Raw genomic sequence first — 21,168 nt, 5'->3', positions numbered from 1 at the left:
AAACTCTCTTTAAGTAGCACAGAAGATTATTTGATTAAACAGAGATGAGAGGTTCAAACATGTTTTGATGACGAACTTTAAAGAAGTTTTGAAGGGTACAAAGTAACACAAACGAATTCAAAGATTCACTAAATAGTTCAGAATATTATAAAACAAAAACTACCACAACACAACCCCTAATTAAGTTCTACTTAACTTCATCACACCCACAAGATAGAGAGGCTCTTGGCCCTTGCAATGCAAACAAGCTTTCAGACAGCAACTCCTGAGAGAGACAGAGACAGCAGAAGATTAGAAAGTTTTTGGAGGTTGATAACGATGCGGGAAACTCACTAACATGCAGCTTTATATACATGAGAATGGATCTCTTCAGAAGACTCCTCCAATCATGGAATGAATCTCATCGATGCTCCACAGATCCATAGGGTCTGCACCATTGTCCTGAGTCGCTACAGCATCCTCGTTGAGGAAATCCAGTGAAGCGTCCCACTCAATGTTGTTGTTGCACGGTGTCTCAAAATCCATGGACTTGAGCTTCTTAGCTGGATTGGCTTCTTCAAAGAATAGAGCTGGGTTGTTGTTGTTGTTGTTGTTGATAAGGGCAGAAGAGATGTCTGGAGTTATTGGAGCTTGATCGCTCCAACCAAACTCAGAACAACCAAACGAATTACTACCCTGGTCTGAACTGAAATACTGATAACCATTACATCCAGCATCAATGGAGTTCGCTAAGCCAAACTGATTGTTGTTGTTGTTGTTCACTTGGTGTTTCTCCTCCACGAAACACATATCCTCAAAGGAGGAGTTGTCGACGTTCTGAACCAAAGCTGGACTCGGGTTTGGGTTAGGTTTAGCAACAGGTTTCTGAAGACTAGCCTTGGCAGCAGAACGTTTCTGAGGGTTATCCTCAGGGAAATTAACCTTAGCTTTAGATCCACGGATTCTGCGTGCAGCAGCATCGTAAGCTCTTGCAGCTTCCTCCGCTGTCTTGAACGTTCCAAGCCAAATTCTAGCACCTTCTCTTGGATCACGGATCTCAGCAGCCCATTTTCCCCAAGGACGTTGCCTTATCCCTCGGTACTGATTCTTCCTCTTCCTCTTTCCAGATTTCTCAGCTGCTTCCCCACCAGCACCCTTCTTCCCTAGTAGTGCGTATAAAATAACAACAAAGTCAAAAGAGATCTTATATGACTCATCAAATCAACAGACTCAAATCAGTTTCAATCACACAAATCAAAGCCTCATAACAAACAAACATAACTCAAAATCATCATATCCATAAATATGTATGTATCCAAAGAACAACGAATCAAGCTTCATGCTTCACACAGCAACTCAAAATCAAAGTCTAGCTCATAAAACACAACACCGTCAAACTAATTTCTCAAGAGATGAGAAATCTGAAGTTTCAATTTCACACCAAATCATTCATATCTGAAACAGTACCGAGCTAATTCAATCGAAACCTAATTCACACCAAATCCCCAAAATATGTTTACCTTCGGCGGCGGTAGCTGCGGAGGAGACGGCGGGTTTCGGAGTCGCGCCGAAAACAAAAGGTTTCACGTCGGCGAAAACATCACCACCGATATCGAAATCATCATCATCATCGCAATCGATAGAAGAGTCATCTTTGAAACCTTGGAAATCAGCTTCGAACTCATCGTCAAGATCGAAGAAGTTCGAACGCTTCTTCGAGCTTTTCTTCGCTGCTTTCGCACTCTTCTTCAGATCCGGCCAGATAAACTCGCTGGTAACACGGCGAGACCTCGGCGGTGGAATGAAATCGGAGATGATAGCTCCTCCACACATGGCGGGTGTGACTCTTCAGGGGTGTTAAATGATCAGAAATAGAATCTTACCGGCCAAAATAGAAATTAATTGAAACTTTGGGGTTTGTTTTACTCTCTCTTCAACGGCTTTGCTTTGCTTTGTTCTTGAGAGAAAGTAAGGGAAGGGCTTTTTAGAGTAAAATAAAGATGAAGCTATGATGGTAATTTACTGTTATACCCTTAACTTGATGTACTATTTACGATACTACCCTACTTTATGTTTATTTTCTTTAGATTTTATTGCATGAATCAAGATTTTAGTCATTTAATTATGGTTAGTTGCAGTAAATAGGATTAAATTTGGTCAGATTTGACTGATAGGAGACAAAAAGCAGAGTCTAAACAATTTTTTACCTAACGTTTGTTGATTTTTTTCATACGGTCTATTTCCTTTTTTTACTTTATTTTTTACAATTTAAGTCATAGTATAACACTTTGAAGTCAATCCAATCTTTGATAGGTTATTTTGAAACAAATTTATTTTTCTATACCATTTTTATAAAGATAACTAAACAGTAAGTAATCTAATAATTAGTTAATTACCACACAAAAAAACAATAGGTAATCAAATGATTCAAAAAATGAAAAAGATATGGCACTGAAGTACTTGTTTTGACTGATATCGTACAACTAGTTTACCCTATTTTAAGTAACTATTTGTTTAAAACAAATAAAGATCTTTATTTTAAACATCTCGGCATCTACCTAATGAAACACAACTAATTATTCTGATATACATTAGCAGTAAGCCAGTAATTATACTTGGTTGTTCATCCACTTAGGTAAGTTGAAAACTAAAACTATAACTGAATATATAAACGGATTATTGAAAATGTTTAAATACATCTAAAACAATAAATAATTAATGAGATTACTTCTGAAAATAAATGACAACTTCTTTCTCAAAAAAAAAATACTAATAATAAATAAATGACGACTTCGTGGTGAATGTAATTTTCATTACACGACAGGGACCATTAAATACTTCTTCTGTATAAGGCTAAAATAGTAAAACCGTCAAACCACATTTACGAATCTACGTGTGCAAGGACACGTACGATACTCTTGAAGCTTTTCGAAGCAAGTTGAGTTTTTTGTCGTTTCATGACAAACAAAAAAAATAACTATTCTTTGTCGTTTTCATATATCTTAGTTGGATGCTCGCATTTCCAAATCAATTAATTTTCATAAAACTCAACTTAATTTTTCCTTAATAATAGTATCGTTTACTCAAATTAAGTTTGTTAGGTTCCAATTATTAGGTAATATTCGGTACAAAACTGAACCTATTTTATTAGTTTTGTTCTTGGTAAAAAATATTTCAATGATTTCAAAATTTTTAAATTATGTATAAAACAATTGTTAGAAATTCAGTTAAGTTTTCTCATATTTTATCAATTTCAGTCTTATAGGTGTATACTGTATAGCTGTAGTACTACCAATATATAAACAAGTGGATTGGTATATTCTATACCAAAAAGTACATTCATGTATGTATATATATTTATATTAGAAACACAAAGACAGACTAATGAAAGGAGGTATAGGGGTCCGAATATTTTTTTTCTCCCGATTGAGACAAGTTCCTAAATTAGCTTATCTCAAAGATAATTTCATTCATGGACCAATAATTTGTTTCACTGTTTTGACTTTAAGAAAGTGGAAGTAATCATGCATATATACAACAAACAAGTATATTTACTCGATTCGGAACTACACATTTAGACCAACTTTTGTTTGTCTTTATAGATAGATATAAACCTTATTCTTTTTGTTTAGGAAAAAAGATGGCTAGCTACATGAAGTATAGAAGAATGCATGGTCACACATGCCAAGTATAATATTGTATCCTCAACTACACGAAGTATATGTATTGCATGACCACATGCATGAACTATCTGACGTTATGTGGTCAACACCATAGACATACAATCCGATACACCGGTCGAATGATTCCGGCGAAGACCGACGTTGACTCCGGCGTTGACCAACATTGACCAAAAAAATTATATTTTAATTTTTTATATTAAACAAAATAATAAATTATTATATTAAATTATTTATGGTTTTTCATGATTAGAAAACATATTCTATTCAATATCCAATTATTTATATAACTCTAATGTATTTTTGCTTATAATTAGTTACTTTTTATTTTTAAAGCTAAAATAATAGTTAAATAAAAATAATTAATAACTATTTTCAAAATATATATAAAAAGTAACTAATTATAAGAATGAATAGATTAGAGATATATAAATAATTAGATATTGAATAGATTATGTTTTCTAATCATGAAAAACCATAAATAATTTAATATAATAATTTATTATTATTTTTTTAATAAAAAAATACATTTTATTTTAATCAAACTTGCATACAAAGTGAACTTATTATATTCTTTTTGGGCCCTATAGCTCATCATCTAGGGTGGTGGGGGGGCTTAACAGCACTTGCATTTAGTTTAACTTATTGGCCTTTATAATTGGGCCGAGACGACGAACCTGTTTATTTTTTACTCTCACACTATAAATAAGAGTTTAGTTGACGAGGACCCAAAAAAAAAACAGTAATAAATAATTGCAGTATTTTAATACTACTATAAAAATAGCATGAAGTACACTTGTAAGTAGGCCACACGACGAAATAAAATAATATTCGGATATTCCACACGTGATTAAATGAGTTGTTCATATCTTCGACCAGTCTCTATGTCCATACATCAAAATATCTCCATATCTTAGAATAAGAAAAAAAAACAAATCGAATAATTTATTTTTCAGAAAGATTTTCCATTTTTAATTATGCTTCTATCCAGTTCATATACGTCGTGACAAGATCCAATCTAAATATAACTATCTTTTTCGAATAAATCAATGTTTAGTTGTGTTAATTGTGATTTAATTTATATCATTATATGACACTTTGGATAAGATTATCTCACTAATCGATAGAATTTGATCCCCAATTAATTAACTTGTAGCTACAAGTTATCTTTACTTTGGTCAACAACTACAATTAACCTACCAAATTAGTGCGGATTATCAGTAATCATTTACCACATAAACAAATCCAATTAAACATTTACCATTTTATAAAGTGACAACGGAGATACAATCAAATCAACATATACCTCTTTCTTTTACTAATAACTGAATGTTTTAACCAAAAACAAAACTATAATTAGTGATTACTTAAGAGCGGCCTCAAGGGACAATAAATAACTGGCGTCGTGGCCGGAGATCATTAAACAGATTCCGAGACTCGTTTTTCCCGGCGCCGGAGTTACAGCGTCTGTAAGAAGCCAACATCATCTTCGTCGAAGCCTCTAATTCTTTTCTATCATCAATCAAAATCTGACTTTCTCTGCACTCTTTGCTACAAAATCCCAAATCTCCTCTGTTTTATACAAAAACCAAAAAAGTTAAATAATCAAGAACACATATCTTGATTATCAAGAATAGGTATATCATAAAAAAAAAATTAAAAGTAGTACCTGTACATGTAAACATCTTTGCCTTGGGGGAGCTGTTTCATGCAGAGATGACATGTTTTGAGAAAACAAAGCTCCGAGATGTTTGGATTATATCGGTTTAGTCTCAGTGAAGATTTGATCACTATGTTCCTAAGTTTTTCCTTTGAATCTCTTGTCACAAGCTGCAATCCAACTGAGATTTTAGTCATTCTCTCTAAATAATATTTTGGATTTGAATATCTGAGTAGAGAGAGAAAAAAAGAAGAAAGAGATGAAGAAGTCGAAGCCGAATGGTTGGTTTTTTGGGAGTATTTCACTGTATTGGTTGTGGAGTGATGTGTCTTTATGTCTCAATTTAAATGTGGGGTTTGACCTTTTTTCGACATTGGCCAATTTCTTGTCGGAAATTACCACTTTTGCTATTCACATACATGAGAAAGTAACCCTAAACTCATATTGTATGTTAGATGAATAGTAGTACTAAATTGTGTATATGGTAAAATTCCAAGAAAGAACGTACTACTCCTATTTGTTTTGTTTAAAAACGTGGGATATTTAAGTGGCCAAAAAGTGTGGCCGGTGTTTTATTAATCTCACAAGTCACAACGTTAGCCGTTAGATCCAAAAGTTAGCTTTATTACAACATTCAATCAGAGTTTACTTGGACCCGGTGTCTAAATAATTTGAGTTAAGCACACAAATTAAGAAATAACTACTTTTAAAAAGTTCAACCAATCATAAACAAGACTGCATAATATAAAGTATTAAACTAATTTAAAAGTTACATAGAAACTTGAAAACACCCTATATTATGAAACAAAAAATTTATCTAGAACATCCTATATTATGAAACGGAGGGAGTAGTAAGAAGTTACCATCCATCTTTTAATTCAATCACGTTTCTCATGCTTTCATTTTCTAAACATCATATCATCATACTATATTATAGGTCATCTATCACTTCACTACAATAATTTCAACTTTTCAATATCAATTCAATCGTATGATGATAAATATCACCCCTTTTTTTGTACCAAACATTTGAAAATGTTGAGAGATTATATTTAAATAAATTAAAACAAATACTACAAATAATTCAAACAATAATTGATGCAATATGATAAAAACTTATAATTCATTTCCAATTGAAAATAAAAAATACATTAAATTTTGACATGGTTGCGAGTTAGCATATAACTCACTTAGTGATGCTACGTAAGTTCTATAATAGTCATTAGTCAGTAATGTTTTTAAGGCTGGTTAGTTATCATGTACACCATTCACTTTTTATAAACCAGATTACAAATCAAGAAATCGAAAACAAGAAATGATCATACTATATATATTGAAACTTGGAAGGTAAATTTTGAGTAAAGATTACATGTAACATAGATATCTCTACTACCTAAAAAAATGAGAGTCTTCAGACCAGCGTTAGCAAGAAGAATAAGGCAGGCTAGACAGCTTTACTTACAAGTAAAGCTGAATTAGCTCATCACTTACTACAGATGGAGTGAGAACACCAAGATCAGTGAAGAGCAGAGTCAAGTACTGAGGAGGAGTGTAGTCCCTTGCAGATCTTTCTACCTCAACCTTAGGAGGAACAGGAACATTGAAATCAATAGGTCGCAAGGCCGGTTCTAAGTCCTTTTGATCCAACGGGTAGAGCCGTGCAAACTGTGCAGCCGTTGCAAGAAAAGAACAAAGAGGATGATGAATAACTGATGTTTCTGTAACCACATTGGAAAGATTTATAAAGTTTGAGTGGTTACCTTGTAACTCTCTGCAGCTACATAGACTGGTTTGTTCATACTGTGTGCAACGAGGGCGATTTGGTAAGTTCCCATCATGTTAATTATCCCGCCACTTTCAACTACTCCGTCAGCTCCAACAAACACCATGTCTACTTCATCCATGCTATATGCCACAGCTGAATCTATCAGAAGCTTCACTGGAATATCCAGCTTTGCAAGCTCTTTAGCTAACAGGACACCTGTTTTATCTGGCCTTCCCTCTGGAGTTTGTTTCCATGGGTGCCACGGAAATGTGATTGTCAGTTATAGAAATCAGAATGAGACGTCCAGAAAAAAACGGACACAATTGATCTCAGAGTTCTAAGAAAAACACCTGTGCACAAAACTCTAAAGAGTTTCTTGTTTTGCGCTGATGTCTTTAGTATTTCAAATACAACTCTGGAGAATCCATGGACCAGTATAGTACACCCATCAAATATGAAATCTTGACTAAGAATTGCTATTATCCTTCGGGCCTGCAAAAATGCAATTCTTGTTTAAACTCTTCTTCTAGTGTTTCATCTGTGTATGTTATTTCCATTCCAAGAAAAACCACTGACCTTGCAAGATATTTCCCCAAATTTCTCAGCACGTCCAAGCACGCGGGATTTTGCAGAGTTGAAGTCTTCAAATTCTAAAGCAGATGTTCGAGTCACATAGCGCATGAATAGATCACATCCGGCTGTCAAGGATATAGACGTTGTGTCCCATGCCTGAAACATGAAGACAACCTTACATTTTAGAGTTCTACATCCAAAATAACTGAGAGCTCTCAAATAATATTATCAAATAATATTTATCTGACACTCAGGATTAACGAAATCCATCAATCCCCCATCTCCATAGACAGAATATTTTAAAATCAAAGTAGATATAAATTACAATTATGAACACATAATAAATAAAACTTTCAACCCATCTTTCTCTTTAGAGCCACCAGAGAGTCTTAACTACCAAGTAATTCGCAGATTGCAGAAATGTCAAGTACATGTCAGAACTCTACAAGTCAATGCAAGCCCATGATCAAATCTACCATTTTACGCCACAAGCTAAACCCAAAATATCTCAAAATAATCAATGCTAAGTTGCAAACTAATAGTATTGTCGTCAAAAACTGAATGCTACAAGTTGAGCAGGACTCAAATATACCATCTGATCACTCAAAACTAATGAAACGACCAGTCGCTCATTTTCAGCTACACAGAATATATTTCAAAGAAATCTAGCATCACAGAAGAAGCAAAGGAAACCAGAAGCAATCCATCAAGATATCCGGAAAGATAAAACTTTCTCTTTAGAGCTAGTAGAGTGTCATAACGATCACGAAACCCGCTGAATGGAGAAATTACTCAGACATATATATGCCAAGTATATCCCACAACGCTACAAGGTCAATGCAGTGTCAACCATTTACCCACATGCTAAACCTAAGTTATCATCAAAATTAATCAATTCTAAGTTGCAAAAACTAATAGCATGTTCTTTAAAGATGCTACTTAGCATTCATAAATTACTATGCCAAGTAGAATACACATATCACAACTCTACAAGTCAATGCAATGCCATGTTCACAAGTTCACAACTACTAACCTAAGTTATTGTCAGAGCATGAAGCAAACAAAACTGAATTACTCAATGCTAAGTAGCAAACCTAAAAGCATATTAATCAAAGATTGAATCCAAAACCAATAAGCAATACCAACACCAAGTAATCCAAAATTCAAAACCCAAAACTCCCAAACAAAGAAGAAAGACTCTTACTTTCAAAGTATCAGAAGCTTTCTTGAGTTCAATTTCAAGCTCCATCATAGTAGTCGCTTCACTAGACCTAATAACAGCCGCAAGAGCACGAATCGCCGCAACAGCCTCCGCCAAATCAGGCTGCTGTCTCCAACTATTAAACTCCTCAATCACGCTAAAGGGTCTCCCCGAAACTGGAGAAACAGAGTCATCATGATCAGGGTAACGTCGAACCGCGGCTTGTGCCTGTTCCAGCCACTCGCTAGTCACGATCCCATGATGCGCCGCTCTGGTTTCGTAATAAGCCGAAATAGGATTAGGATTAGGGTTAGGGTTTTCATCCGCCATTGAAGCAGATGGTGGAGGAGGAGAGTCGATTGAATGAGTTATAGAAATGGGTTTGTTGTTCAGATGCTTATCGAGGATGAACGAAGCCGAGCTTCTCCACATTTTGGTGAATTCTTCAACAAAAAGAAAAAATCCCAATTTCAAAGGTAGAGACTTTAGAGGTTTATGCCTGTAATAACGTTTTGATTAGCTTTAAGAACTTAAAACTGTAATTAACAAAGATATTAACATTTTGCTCCTCAAACATTTGTATATTTTCATTTACTACCCTAAACTTTACAAAATAGTTTAATATCACCCAAAAAATTATCACAATTTACATTTGAGAAGACTATAAGCTACGACAATACCCATTATTAAAGAATGATCAACTTGTGGCTCCACCATCATTGTTAGCACGTCTTTTCCAAGATTCAAACCTTTGATATCAGATTGTTTCTTTTTAACTTGTGCCATTAGTCTTCCTGATCCATCCTCGATTGTGAAATCCGATCTGCGGTTTACAATCTTATAACAAGGTTGTTGTTGATCGCCATCAGTTTGTCGCGATCCCATGACAACATTGTATGGTGAAGATGAACCTCTTGGAGAAATCTTGAAGTTCTTACTTAGTCGAAATCTTGTCCCGGTTTGGTTATATCCTTCCCATGATTTGAATAATCTCAATTTCTATAACCAAGAAAAGAAAGAGTTTATTAACACAAATAATCTCAATTTCTATAAGACACATAAAAACAATGGAATGCTTTATTTTATTTACCTTTTGACGTAAAGTAAACAAGAGTTTGCCGTATAAATCCATAAGGTAAACTTCACTGCAACTCTTGGAGTTGTAATTATCCACTCGATAGATTAAGCTTCCTTTGGAATCATAAACTGTGCAGCCTTTGCTATGGAACACAAGAGACCTCATCCAAATCGTGAAACTCTCTTTATCCGTCGTCAAGTACGGAGAAATCTTGTCTTTTCCGACGTCAGAATCCTCCGGAAATGCCTTGTCATCAGGATGAATCTTCACCATGTTCTTCGCTGAAAAAGTCCGGTTAATTGGAACTTTAGTCTCGATCGTTCGACTGTTTATTTGCATATAGTGAAAAACTTTGTGGTTGGCATTGAATAATGGTATGTCTTCTTCGACATTTATACGACCTAGTAGTAGTAGTAATGAAGTTTCTTGAGTGTATCATGACTCATTAGAAAATATATATACGAAGGTCTTCATCCACATGTTCAATGTGAGATACCAAATAAAAATAACAGAGAAAAATCATATAGCGATAACATGTATGGTCCTCTCCTCTCTATTAAACAACAAAAAACAAATGTATGGTCCTTTTTGTTTGGTAACACATGTATGGTCGTTGTAATGTGACTAATGTGATCGTGAGATTCGAATAATAGAGAAAGTATAAATAAAAACGATCATACAATATAATAAGATAAGTTCAATTATTAGTTGATAGGCTTAGAATCAGTCTTCGGTTTGTGGTCCATTGTATTTGTGTTCTCTCCGTTGTCAAATGCTGACAGTTTATCGGAATGATACTGCACAAAAGAATGTTTTTGACAAGCAGATCAACTGTAAGTTCTATTGTTTGTTTATATTTGCAAAATTTAAGGGTTTTTTCTCTCTATATTTGCAAATAAATTTGATATCATATCTTTTATCCCCTAGAACACTAGAAAAAGTAGTTTTAATTATTTACATACCCAAACAATAATTGAAAAATGTCACAGTTTATGTGTTTGAGTGTTTTTATGTGTTTAAAAACGAAAATGTAAGAAATTACTGCTTACTCTTTTACAAATAGTGTCAATTTTGACGTAATGCACACAAATTAAGAAAATTATATGTAAATTTCTATTTTATCTTTATAAATAAACTAAGAAAAGTTTCTTTTTATAATTTATAAACTCAAATAAAAGGGATAAAACATAAATTTAATTTTAAAAACTGCATTGAAAACATAAAATAACATTTTTTGTAACAAGAAAAACTGATATTTTTTTATGAACAGGAGGAGTATTAGTTTACCAAAAGAAAAACAATTACTATTTGTTGTTGAACCTAGACGTGTTCATTTGGGATATGGGAACATAAAAAACAACATATAAGAATCAAGAACAGGTAAATTGGATAACGAAAAACATTATCCGCATACTTTCGGTAAAGTACGGGACAAAATCATGGGTAATGAAACGAGTTCAGAAAAATTGAGCAGCTAAAATTATCATCCAAATTCTCAGCATAGATAAATAAAAGGTCACTTTCGATACGGGTGTGTCAGAAAAACTTATCTAACTTTTTCATTAATTTTGTAAACAATATTTAAAATAATACATGTATATTGTCCTATAAATATTTTCAAAAATATATATTCTTAAATACATAATTTTTTGAAAAATAAAAATCAAATATGGGATGGATTATTCAAAACGGATACGAACCCAAATGGACAAGTCCATTTAAAACCTGAAATAAGATTACTCATTATGAATGAGCTATTACAAAGTACAGTCTGAGCCCATTGTCGTTAATAAATTCGTATGATGATAATTTTCATCTCTATCTTTTCATGCATTCGTACTTCTTCCAAAGAGTCCATGACCACTCTACTTTTACAGTTTTACTCCAATATGCTTCCTTAATTACCATCCAAATTTTTGATACAAGCATATGGTTAATTACTCAGCTAGTTAAAGTTATTGTTTACATAAAAATGACTTGTTTGTGGAATTGGTACGTTTACTAGTATTATTAACATACATGCATCCCTACACAGATCACGCAAAAGGGTCTTCCCGCTACTGGAGAAACCGAGTCATCATGGTCAGGATAACGACGAACAGCCCCTTGAAACTAGCTCTGCTGGTATCACGAAAATATTTCTATTTCTCTCCAACTACTCAATGTACTTATAGAATAGTTAGTTATAATTATATATCTGCTGAAAGTGAGATCTAAGCAAATAGAAACAGAATGAACATATTTCATAATTCTATAAATCGAGGATGAACGACGCCGAGCTTCTCATTTTAAGTCGAGACTTTAGGTTTAACTTTATATATAAGACTATACCAACGTTTATATATAAGAGTATCACCTGATATTACAGTTGCACTCTCACCCATATAATTATCACAATTTACATTTGGTAAGACTATAAGCTATAACAATACCCATTATTAAAGAGTGGTCTACTTGTGGCTCCACCATCATTGTTAAAACATCTTTTCCAAGATCCATACCACTAATATCCGACTGCTTATTTTTAACTTCTGCTATTACTCTTCCGGATCCATCCTCGATTGCAAAAACCGATCCGCGGTTTACAATCTTATACCAAGATTGTTGATCACCATCAGCTATGCGCGATCCCATTACAACTTTGTAAGACGAAGATGAATCTCTTGGTAAAATCTTGAAATTCTTTCTTAGTCGAAATCTTGTCGTCCCGGTTGAGTTATATCCTTCCCAAGATTTGAATAATCCCAGTTTCTATATACACATAACAAAAAGTTAATCTCAAAGTAGAATAAAATAAAATAAACTTATGATTTCTTATAAAAACATTGATGTAAGTGTTAAATATATTTACCTTATGACGTAAAGTAAACAAAACTTTGCCGCATAAATCCATAAAGTAGACTTCATTACCGCAAGTCTTGGAGTTATAGTTATCCACTCGATAGATCAAGTTTCCTTTGGAATCAAACACCGTGCAGCCTTTGCTATGGAACACCAAAGACTTCATCCAAATCGTGAAACTCTCTTGCTCCTTCGTTAAGTACATAATATTCTTGACTTCTACTACACCCGAATCCACCGGAAACGCCAGGTGAGGGTAGATCTTCACCATGGTTTTCACCGGAGAAATCGGATTATATATCTGCATATATGGAAAAACTTTATTTGTGGCACTGATAGATATTATAGTTATAGCTTCTTCGTATTTATAGCTTCAACTAGTAATATATACATATAATTTAGGTTATGGTGTATCATGAAAAAATAGATATTTATCAATACGAAGGTCTTCCTTCATCCACATGTTGAATATGTGAGATAAGAATTCATGTAAAACATATATCTCACATAGTTATTTTTAACACGTACATACAGTACGTAAAGGTCGTTGTCACGTGTGGGATTCGAATAATAGAGAAATATATACCATGCACATTCAATATATATAGTAAATAGAGATTCATTTATTAGTTTATATGCTTAGAATTGGTCTTCGATTTCGGTTCATTGCATTTGCATTCTCTTTGCTTAATAAATGCTGTCAGTTTCTTGAAATGATACTGCACAAGAACAAGTTCTACAGGATACCCATTGGCCCCACGTTCCCAACGATGCTGCCAATCTAGGGAGACAATTCATCACGTCCTCTTCACAACTGGACACATACTTTGGCTCCAACCTCCCGCTATATCATGATCAATTTAACCACACTTGTTGTAACCTAGAAGACAATGTCGAATTGTTGCTTTCGCCTTTTTGGCTTATCTGAACTCTTTGTAAATCAAGATATATATGACTTGATTTTTCATTATATAAATTAATATCTGTTAGCGGATATAAGAAAGGCACGAGACGATGTAAAAGAGCTGACAAATGTGAATATTCCAGCAATTATACAACTTGGCACCACCCTTCTAATGGAAGGCAATTTCAAAGGAGCAAATGCTTCGATGGGTTCATGTTAGATATATATATATATATATATATATATATATAGCTTGAGACGAGTCGGTTGTCTTCATGTTCACAAGAAATACATCTATTGGAAAGAACGCGCGTGAATATGCTCTTGATGGTGAAGTTTTTAGTATTCTTCACGCATTATAGAGCCTTTGGTACTGTAGTGGAAGTGGAATGCTTTGGATCGTCATGGAAGGTGGCTCCCAACAACTTGTTGAATTTACTCAGACGTTGACGAAAAGATACATATACATGTCAAACTTGAATTGAGATGGGGCAGATGCATCAAACTGGATCATCTCTTTTTATAGCTAATCATTTGACTTATATATGAAATTTAGTAGCTGATAGACTGGCTCAGCTTAGAACAAATTCAAGTTACTCGATCCATATGCTATTTATTACTCCCCAATGTTTTATTCATCAATTACTCTTTCAGGACGACGTCCAATATGGTATATGTTGATAAATATTGTACTGAAAAAAATGGATTAGCAAATTAATTCTTAAAATTTGTTGTTTATTAATATTCAAAATTGTACTTTTCGTGTTTCTTTTTTTTCCTAATCTAAGCTTTTGATATAAAATTTAGATATCATAAAGATTTAGCAATAAATATTTTTTTGTTCACATATAAAATTTCAATAAAAAACAATTGTCACACAGTGTAAATTTGTTCGAAACCTTTTTTTCTTGTCAACAACTTTAATAAGAACTCAAAAGAGCCAGAGAATATCATTTACATATATATCTTACGTGCCAAATGATCAGTTTTTACATTAGCTTGTCGAAAAAAAAAGATAAAGAGAACAAGTTGAAAATTGAAATTACCCTTGTCACTTTGTATCTCCTCCAAATAAGTTGAGAATGCTCGTCATTCGGTTGGGAAAAACACCATACCACCAAGTCTAACAGTCTGTCAGAAAATGTATGTCACAATTGGGTATGTAAAGCATGCATTTGATATCCCACACAAGGGCCTCCATCTAACAACATTATAACGGATCGAGCAATTATACAACTTGGCACCACCCGTCATATGGAAGGCAATTTCAAAGGAGCAAATGCTTCGATGGGTTCATGTTAGATATAGCTTGAGACGAGTCGGCTATCTTCATGTTCACAAGAAATACATCTATTGGAAAGAGCGTGAATGCTCTTGATGATGTGAAGGTTTTAGTATTCTTCACGCATTATAGAACCTTTGATACTGTAGTGGAAGTGGAATCCTTTGGATCGTCATGGAAGGTGGCTCCCAACAACTTGTTGAATTTACTCATAGAGGTTGACGAAAAGACACACATATATATATGTCAAACTTGAATTGGGGTGGGGGAGATGCATCATATTGGATCATCTTTTTGCAGCTAATCATTTGACTTATACATATATGAAATTTAGTAGCTGATAGACTAACTCAGCTAGAACATTTTCAAGTTACTCGATCCATATGCTATTTCTAATTCCCCCAATATTTTATTAATCGATTACTCTTTCAGTATGACCAGGCACCGGCTCAAACTTTGCCTAGACGGCTAGACCCTGTGCTATCTTCTAAAAACCCCCTAAACACATACTATTTTTTTTAAAAAAAATTACATGTAAAATTTTTTTTTGACCCTTGGACCCTGTGCTCTAGCACCCCCAGCACATGTCTTAAGAGCATCATTAGTGGAGCAATCCTCCTAAGGTACTCACATATAAATTAATCTTATAAATAATACTAAATTAATCAAAACAATCTTAAGAGAACCTTAGCAAAATCATCCCTCCATTAGAGAACCCAAAGAAGGTTACTCAATCATTTAAATAATTATTTTTTAATTTATGTTTATTAATTATCAAACTTTATTAATCTAATATGAAAAATCAATTATTAATTTTTTTTATATTACATAAAACTTTGGAATATTAAACATATTTTACAAACATATTTTACAAGCTTGAATCCTCAAGGAAAAGAAGCTTTAATCCAAATAACCAATTAAAACTTTTTGTTTGTTGCAAGCAAAAAACAGAGCATCAAAGAGAGATTAGAGAAAAGAATATAGAAGAAGATGGGAGCAATAATTTTTCAAAGTATCAGAGAATTTCTCAATAACAAGGCATAGGAATAAAAAGGCTTTTATAATTTAGTGTTATTGTAATATGAAAAAGGTCTTGCAACTAGAAAAGAAACATCTTCAGCAAACCATACAAACGAAAACAAAACCTGGAAATCAAATATGTTTTGGTAAGGAGAGGGTTTAAAGTCTCTAGGTCTTATTGAATGCGACGATGTCACAACTCTGGATATACTCGTTGTTAGGCTCGGAGACGTAGAAGGTTTAGGAGGACAGGGTTTGGTGTTGATAATGATGATGAGGTCAGTGGTGCTGCTGCTGATGATGTTGGTGGAAATGAAAAGCCATAACTGTTCTGCTTATTAGAACTGAAAGATGCAGGAAACAAGAATCAAAACAAGTAACCATTATATAATTACCAATTTAACAGCAACCCATCAAACGTCAACAATGTGAAACAATAACTTGATTCTTCAGCTCAAGTAAACACCAACAATGTGAAACAGAAATTTGGTTCTTCATAACCCTTTAAACAATCGGTTAGAGAGCAGTTAGTAAGGGATTTGATCTTCTGATATACTGATGATATATTGCAAAGGGGGCAGAATATGAGAGCAGTGGCAATACATCTTTAACTAAGCTCCAAGGGTCTTGGTCTTGTGCAGCCATGATTAGGCTGCAAATCAGAGTATCTTTTAGTGATGAAATGTAATCCAATATTATTCACAGAAACACTTAAATATTACTTACCTAGGGAATCCGAGAAAGTCTTCTCGCCACATCTCTATTGTTTCTTTTGAAGCTTTGGCTCCAGCTTTTGGGTGACGAGAGTTCGTTTATAGATGACTGAACGATCCTACACACAAGAAAAGGAACACACAACTGTCAATTACATATACATTCTATAGAACGGCTACAATTAGAGACTTGGGAGAGACCAATCTCGAACATACCTCTCTAGCCTTTATTGAGTCGTAAAAGGTAAAAATTCCATCTAAACCTAAACCGATCACAATGACAAGGTAACAGAAAGAGTTTTAATTATGCACAAAACTCCTCTGAAACATAAAAGTTGCCCAGATGTGAAGGAAGCTAATCCTAAACTTAAACACATATGCATCAAATCCCCTCTAACATCTTAAACCACGAGAAACAGAAAGTGAAAGATTATAAATTTGTGAATGATTACCTCTTAAACACAAAGCATACTGGTCAGCTGGAATCTCTTCCTTGGACACGAACGATGCAGAGTACCTACTCAAATACAATAAAATTCAAAGAAATCAGATCAAACTACAACAACTACATCGATTCAAATCAGGTATAAAAAGTATTAATACGACCACACAGACACACAATTCAAGCTCAAACTAAAAAGTGACCCAGAAACTCAAATTTAGGGGAAAAGAGAAAGGAACAAATTACCCAGAAACGAAAACACCAGTGCTGAATCGGATAATCGAACCAATAGAAGCTCCCAAAATATCGAGTTTAAGTCGTAAAAATCAAAGGATTCAAGAGAGAAAAGAAAGAGAATCGGGAAGAAGAAAGAGAGAGAGGATCGCAAAAAAAAAAGAAATTGGCAAAAAAAAAAAATTATTTTTCTCCAACGAACCAAAACATGCCACGTCGCGTTACTCTGAGGAGTGCTCAATTGCTTCCCAAAGCCCAAAGCAGCGATACTCTCATTTTTTTTTCGGAAATGGGTTTTTAATTGGGATTTTGGGGCCCAATTATGAGAGTACTCCAAAGAGTATTCCCCAGTAAAAATGGTCTAAGTCCAATATGGTATAAATATTTTGTGTAATAAAAAAAAGGACTAACAGATTTGTTCTTAAAAATTGTTGTTTATTAGCATTTCGAAATTGTTGTTTTGGTGTTTTCTAAAAAAATCTAAGCTTTTCATATAAAATATAGATATCATAAGGACTTAGCAATTTATATTTATTTGTTCACCTATAAAAGTTTAATAAAAAATAATTGTCACAAAGTGTTAATTTGTTTGAAACATGTGAAAAAAAAATGTTTGAAACATGTGAAATCCTATGGGCCTTTACACTCTTTCATATAGCTCATGGGCCTTAATATAATATATACGAATATAGAGAGACTTCACCAAATTATAGGAGACAGCGGAGCCACATCTTTTGATGCATTCGTACTTCTCCCAAGAGTGAAAGAGTCCATGACCACTCTATGTACTACTCTAATTCTATACTCTACTATTATATCTTCTTCACCTATTCCTCCAATTCTTTCTTCTTTCTAGATTACCACCATCCAAATCTATTTAGTTCACTTTGATTTATCCTGTAATAAGCCAAGCATGGTTTAACTCAACTTGTTAAAGTTCTTGTTTTTATAAACACGACAATAATCAACATAAGCCCATGATTTTGTGTATATAATAAGATGATAAAACGATTAAAGTGATTATAATCTACATTCATGAGTTTATATCAGTTTATTTACTTTAAGAAAATTATGGTTTTAATAATTCGTAAAAAATTTAAACGATTAAAGTGATAAAACTTCATGAAATCCATAATTTAAACTATCAGGAAAATTTTATGATTTTAAAATTAATTCTTCTGATTTGTTTGTTTGTTTGTTTAGCCATTCTATCAAAAGTATTTTCTATTTAACATTGTTTATTTATCACAATTTTGTCATTTTATAGTGATTCAGATCAGAATCCAAAGAGTAGTATAAAACAATAACTTGAAAATGAAATAACAAAAAAATAAAGAATTAATGAAAATGTAAAATGTGTACTCTATTACATGAAACTAGTACCCTTTAGACAAATGGTCTACTCTGAGAAACTAGTCAAGCCTTTTTCCTTCTATAGACATCTACAACTTCTCTTTCATCACTTCCAAAAAACAATATAACAACTCCATCAGATGCAGACAACAAACTAAACCAAATTAAACCAACAGTAAGTAGTACTAGAAACAAAAACAAAAGAGAGAAGAACTCCATGGACTTCACAAGAAACAGCAACAATAAGCTCCATCTCCAGACTCAGCTTCTGTTTCCTCATAATATGGTAAAACAAAACAAATGTCTTTTGATTGCACAGCTCAAAAGCATCTCTTTTACTTGTGTTCTTGAACTTTGTTTGTTTTGTTTTCTTCAGGAGAAAAACTCAAATGTTAGCACAAACCCATTTGCAGAAGACTCACTAATTACAAGCAGAATCAATCTAAAGGAAACTGCAGAGTTCATCAAGTCACTACCAATTTCATCAAACCAAAGCAGTAGCAGCAGTAGCGAGATGGTAAACGAAAGAAGACCAAGTTTCTCATCACAAAAGAGCATTGGAGAAGGAAGAAGCAGTGGGAATAGAAGAGTGATGCTAATGGAGTCTCCTTGTACTCCAGGTAGAGGAGTCTTCAGTTTCAGTAGCAATGTCTCTGGTAGAAGAAGAAACTTCCCTTCTAAATGGATTGATGCTGAGAAATGGGTCACCACCACCTCTGGTCATGATTCTCCAGCACATTCCCTCAAAAGCACCCAATTTGATGGGTTTAAACACCAGGTTCTTGCTCTCATTTAACATATTGGATAAAGTTCAAATCTTTAAACGAGAGAATGTATCAGTAAACTGAAATCAAGAATGACTTTTTTGGGCAGGTGGAAGTTGTATACTCAGAGAAGTCTAGAGTTACGGAAGAATGTTACAATGGATCTGTCTCATTATCTCCACAAGATCTTGTCCTTAAAGGTATACAAAAAGAAGAAACCTTTTTTAATATATAGAATCTTGAAAAGTTTTGATCTTTTTGATGAGTTGAAAGTTTTGGATTTTGTGTTCTTTTAGATAAGTTAGCAAACGAAGTGCAACAGATTCTTCCATCAACGGAAGGGTTTATATTCAAAGATTCCGACAAGTTTCTCCGGTACGAGGAAGAAGCTCAAGCTCAAACTCAGCACAGAGACATCGGAACAGAGATGACACCAGTCGGGAGTNCATCTCTTTTACTTGTGTTCTTGAACTTTGTTTGTTTTGTTTTCTTCAGGAGAAAAACTCAAATGTTAGCACAAACCCATTTGCAGAAGACTCACTAATTACAAGCAGAATCAATCTAAAGGAAACTGCAGAGTTCATCAAGTCACTACCAATTTCATCAAACCAAAGCAGTAGCAGCAGTAGCGAGATGGTAAACGAAAGAAGACCAAGTTTCTCATCACAAAAGAGCATTGGAGAAGGAAGAAGCAGTGGGAATAGAAGAGTGATGTTAATGGATTCTCCTTGTACTCCAGGTAGAGGAGTCTTCAGTTTCAGTAGCAATGTATCTGGTAGAAGAAGAAACTTCCCTTCTAAATGGATTGATGCTGAGAAATGGGTCACCACCACCTCTGGTCATGATTCTCCAGCACATTCCCTCAAAAGCACCCAATTTGATGGGTTTAAACACCAGGTTCTTGCTCTCATTTAACATATTGGATAAAGTTCAAATCTTTAAACGAGAGAATGTATCAGTAAACTGAAATCAAGAATGACTTTTTTGGGCAGGTGGAAGTTGTATACTCAGAGAAGTCTAGAGTTACGGAAGAATGTTACAATGGATCTGTCTCATTATCTCCACAAGATCTTGTCCTTAAAGGTATACAAAAAGAAGAAACCTTTTTTAATATATAGAATCTTGAAAAGTTTTGATCTTTTTGATGAGTTGAAAGTTTTGGATTTTGTGTTCTTTTAGATAAGTTAGCAAACGAAGTGCAACAGATTCTTCCATCAACGGAAAGGTTTATATTCAAAGATTCCGACAAGTTTCTCCGGTACGAGGAAGAAGCTCAAGCTCAAACTCAGCACAGAGACATCGGAACAGAGATGACACCAGTCGGGAGTTTAGCGGCTTCAAGATGTCACACGCCGTTTAAAAGCACGTCTCCGGCGAGACATAACACGCCTTCGCAACTTTCCGGTCCTTTGACGGAGACCAAGAACGTTATAGACATCTCAGAGTTCGCAGACAAGCTTAGACTCAGTGGGTCAACAGCGAGTCAGTATGGTAACTCGGTGACGAGTCACTGGAACTCGAGGGAAGAAGAAGAGGAAGAGATATCGAAGAGTTTAAGACATTTCGATATGGAGAGTGAGTTACGGAGAAGTGTCTCTGAATCTAAAGCTGTTTTGTGGGATGACGAAGACGACAAGATCAAGTTTTGTCAAAGGTATGAAACCAAAATCTTGAAAAAA

At 34.1% G+C, this 21,168-nt stretch overlaps 7 protein-coding genes across 12 annotated transcripts in view; 1 reads left to right on the top strand and 6 right to left on the bottom strand.

The window, feature by feature from the left end:
* On the bottom strand, nucleotides 15-1,957 carry LOC104758746 (ethylene-responsive transcription factor RAP2-12). 2 transcript variants are annotated; one of them, XM_010481675.1, is made up of 3 exons: nucleotides 1,500-1,957; nucleotides 354-1,142; nucleotides 15-265 (listed from the first exon to the last, which is right to left on the bottom strand). In XM_010481675.1, the coding sequence occupies exons 1-2, from the start codon at nucleotides 1,810-1,812 to the stop codon at nucleotides 370-372; spliced, it is 1,086 nt and encodes a 361-aa protein (XP_010479977.1). In that variant the 5' UTR covers nucleotides 1,813-1,957; the 3' UTR covers nucleotides 15-265; nucleotides 354-369. The 2 variants fall into 2 exon arrangements, with proteins under 2 accessions (XP_010479977.1, XP_010479976.1); XM_010481674.1 differs by having other exon boundaries at nucleotides 48-1,142.
* On the bottom strand, nucleotides 4,952-5,658 carry LOC104758743. The gene is made up of 2 exons (XM_010481669.2): nucleotides 5,329-5,658; nucleotides 4,952-5,231 (listed from the first exon to the last, which is right to left on the bottom strand). The coding sequence occupies exons 1-2, from the start codon at nucleotides 5,514-5,516 to the stop codon at nucleotides 5,039-5,041; spliced, it is 381 nt and encodes a 126-aa protein (XP_010479971.1). The 5' UTR covers nucleotides 5,517-5,658; the 3' UTR covers nucleotides 4,952-5,038.
* Nucleotides 6,619-9,315, bottom strand: LOC104758740 (translation initiation factor eIF-2B subunit alpha). Its single transcript, XM_010481666.1, has 5 exons — nucleotides 8,862-9,315; nucleotides 7,661-7,813; nucleotides 7,435-7,576; nucleotides 7,080-7,321; nucleotides 6,619-6,984 (listed from the first exon to the last, which is right to left on the bottom strand). Exons 1-5 carry the CDS (start codon nucleotides 9,288-9,290, stop codon nucleotides 6,778-6,780), a joined length of 1,173 nt encoding a protein of 390 aa, XP_010479968.1. The 5' UTR covers nucleotides 9,291-9,315; the 3' UTR covers nucleotides 6,619-6,777.
* LOC104758741 (protein LURP-one-related 2-like) lies at nucleotides 9,249-10,383 on the bottom strand. 2 transcript variants are annotated; one of them, XM_010481668.2, is made up of 3 exons: nucleotides 9,949-10,383; nucleotides 9,539-9,857; nucleotides 9,249-9,357 (listed from the first exon to the last, which is right to left on the bottom strand). In XM_010481668.2, exons 1-3 carry the CDS (start codon nucleotides 10,273-10,275, stop codon nucleotides 9,344-9,346), a joined length of 660 nt encoding a protein of 219 aa, XP_010479970.1. In that variant the 5' UTR covers nucleotides 10,276-10,383; the 3' UTR covers nucleotides 9,249-9,343. The 2 variants fall into 2 exon arrangements, with proteins under 2 accessions (XP_010479970.1, XP_010479969.1); XM_010481667.2 differs by having other exon boundaries at nucleotides 9,333-9,857.
* On the bottom strand, nucleotides 12,243-13,220 carry LOC104758739 (protein LURP-one-related 2-like). The gene is made up of 2 exons (XM_010481665.2): nucleotides 12,788-13,220; nucleotides 12,243-12,687 (listed from the first exon to the last, which is right to left on the bottom strand). Exons 1-2 carry the CDS (start codon nucleotides 13,082-13,084, stop codon nucleotides 12,328-12,330), a joined length of 657 nt encoding a protein of 218 aa, XP_010479967.1. The 5' UTR covers nucleotides 13,085-13,220; the 3' UTR covers nucleotides 12,243-12,327.
* LOC104758738 lies at nucleotides 15,967-17,404 on the bottom strand (the record flags this gene model as incomplete). 3 transcript variants are annotated; one of them, XR_002036154.1, is given in 6 exon segments in its annotated part: nucleotides 15,967-16,327; nucleotides 16,587-16,635; nucleotides 16,710-16,815; nucleotides 16,913-16,959; nucleotides 17,149-17,213; nucleotides 17,385-17,404. XR_002036154.1 is itself a non-coding variant. In XM_019238802.1 (5 exon segments), coding segments are annotated over 4 exon segments (204 nt in total), but the record flags the coding sequence as incomplete, so codon positions are not given.
* LOC104758737 overlaps nucleotides 18,802-21,168 on the top strand; it is a 4,568-nt gene continuing 2,201 nt past the window's right edge. Inside the window, exons 1-4 of one of the 2 annotated variants that reach the window (XM_010481664.2) lie at nucleotides 18,802-19,011; nucleotides 19,102-19,503; nucleotides 19,599-19,689; nucleotides 20,669-21,143. In XM_010481664.2, coding sequence (XP_010479966.1) covers nucleotides 18,943-19,011; nucleotides 19,102-19,503; nucleotides 19,599-19,689; nucleotides 20,669-21,143 — 1,037 coding nt within the window. In that variant the 5' untranslated portion in view covers nucleotides 18,802-18,942. Of the gene's footprint in view, nucleotides 19,012-19,101; nucleotides 19,504-19,598; nucleotides 19,690-19,984; nucleotides 20,387-20,481; nucleotides 20,573-20,668; nucleotides 21,144-21,168 lie in introns of those variants that run through there. The other variant, XM_010481663.2, reaches the window with a different exon arrangement.

The sequence above is a fragment of the Camelina sativa genome, chromosome 17, assembly GCF_000633955.1.
Source record: "Camelina sativa cultivar DH55 chromosome 17, Cs, whole genome shotgun sequence".
Taxonomy (NCBI): Eukaryota; Viridiplantae; Streptophyta; class Magnoliopsida; order Brassicales; family Brassicaceae; genus Camelina; species Camelina sativa.
The sequence above is the reverse complement of the archived record's forward strand: the minus strand, read 5'-3'. Positions and strand labels throughout refer to the sequence as shown.

Excerpts from the sequence above, each read along its gene's own strand:
- LOC104758746 (XM_010481675.1), bottom strand. The coding sequence starts at position 1,812 with ATGTGTGGAGGAGCTATCATCTCCGATTTCATTCCACCGCCGAGGTCT. Across the intron at positions 1,143-1,499 it reads CGCAGCTACCGCCGCCGAAG|GGAAGAAGGGTGCTGGTGGG; the intron begins GTAAACATATTT and ends ACGCACTACTAG.
- LOC104758743 (XM_010481669.2), bottom strand. The coding sequence starts at position 5,516 with ATGACTAAAATCTCAGTTGGATTGCAGCTTGTGACAAGAGATTCAAAG. Across the intron at positions 5,232-5,328 it reads AAAGATGTTTACATGTACAG|AGGAGATTTGGGATTTTGTA; the intron begins GTACTACTTTTA and ends TGTATAAAACAG.
- LOC104758740 (XM_010481666.1), bottom strand. The coding sequence starts at position 9,290 with ATGTGGAGAAGCTCGGCTTCGTTCATCCTCGATAAGCATCTGAACAAC. Across the intron at positions 7,814-8,861 it reads AAGCTTCTGATACTTTGAAA|GCATGGGACACAACGTCTAT; the intron begins GTAAGAGTCTTT and ends TTCATGTTTCAG. Across the intron at positions 7,577-7,660 it reads TTGGGGAAATATCTTGCAAG|GCCCGAAGGATAATAGCAAT; the intron begins GTCAGTGGTTTT and ends GCATTTTTGCAG.
- LOC104758741 (XM_010481667.2), bottom strand. The coding sequence starts at position 10,275 with ATGCAAATAAACAGTCGAACGATCGAGACTAAAGTTCCAATTAACCGG. Across the intron at positions 9,858-9,948 it reads TGTTTACTTTACGTCAAAAG|AAATTGAGATTATTCAAATC; the intron begins GTAAATAAAATA and ends TCTTGGTTATAG.
- LOC104758739 (XM_010481665.2), bottom strand. The coding sequence starts at position 13,084 with ATGCAGATATATAATCCGATTTCTCCGGTGAAAACCATGGTGAAGATC. Across the intron at positions 12,688-12,787 it reads TGTTTACTTTACGTCATAAG|AAACTGGGATTATTCAAATC; the intron begins GTAAATATATTT and ends ATGTGTATATAG.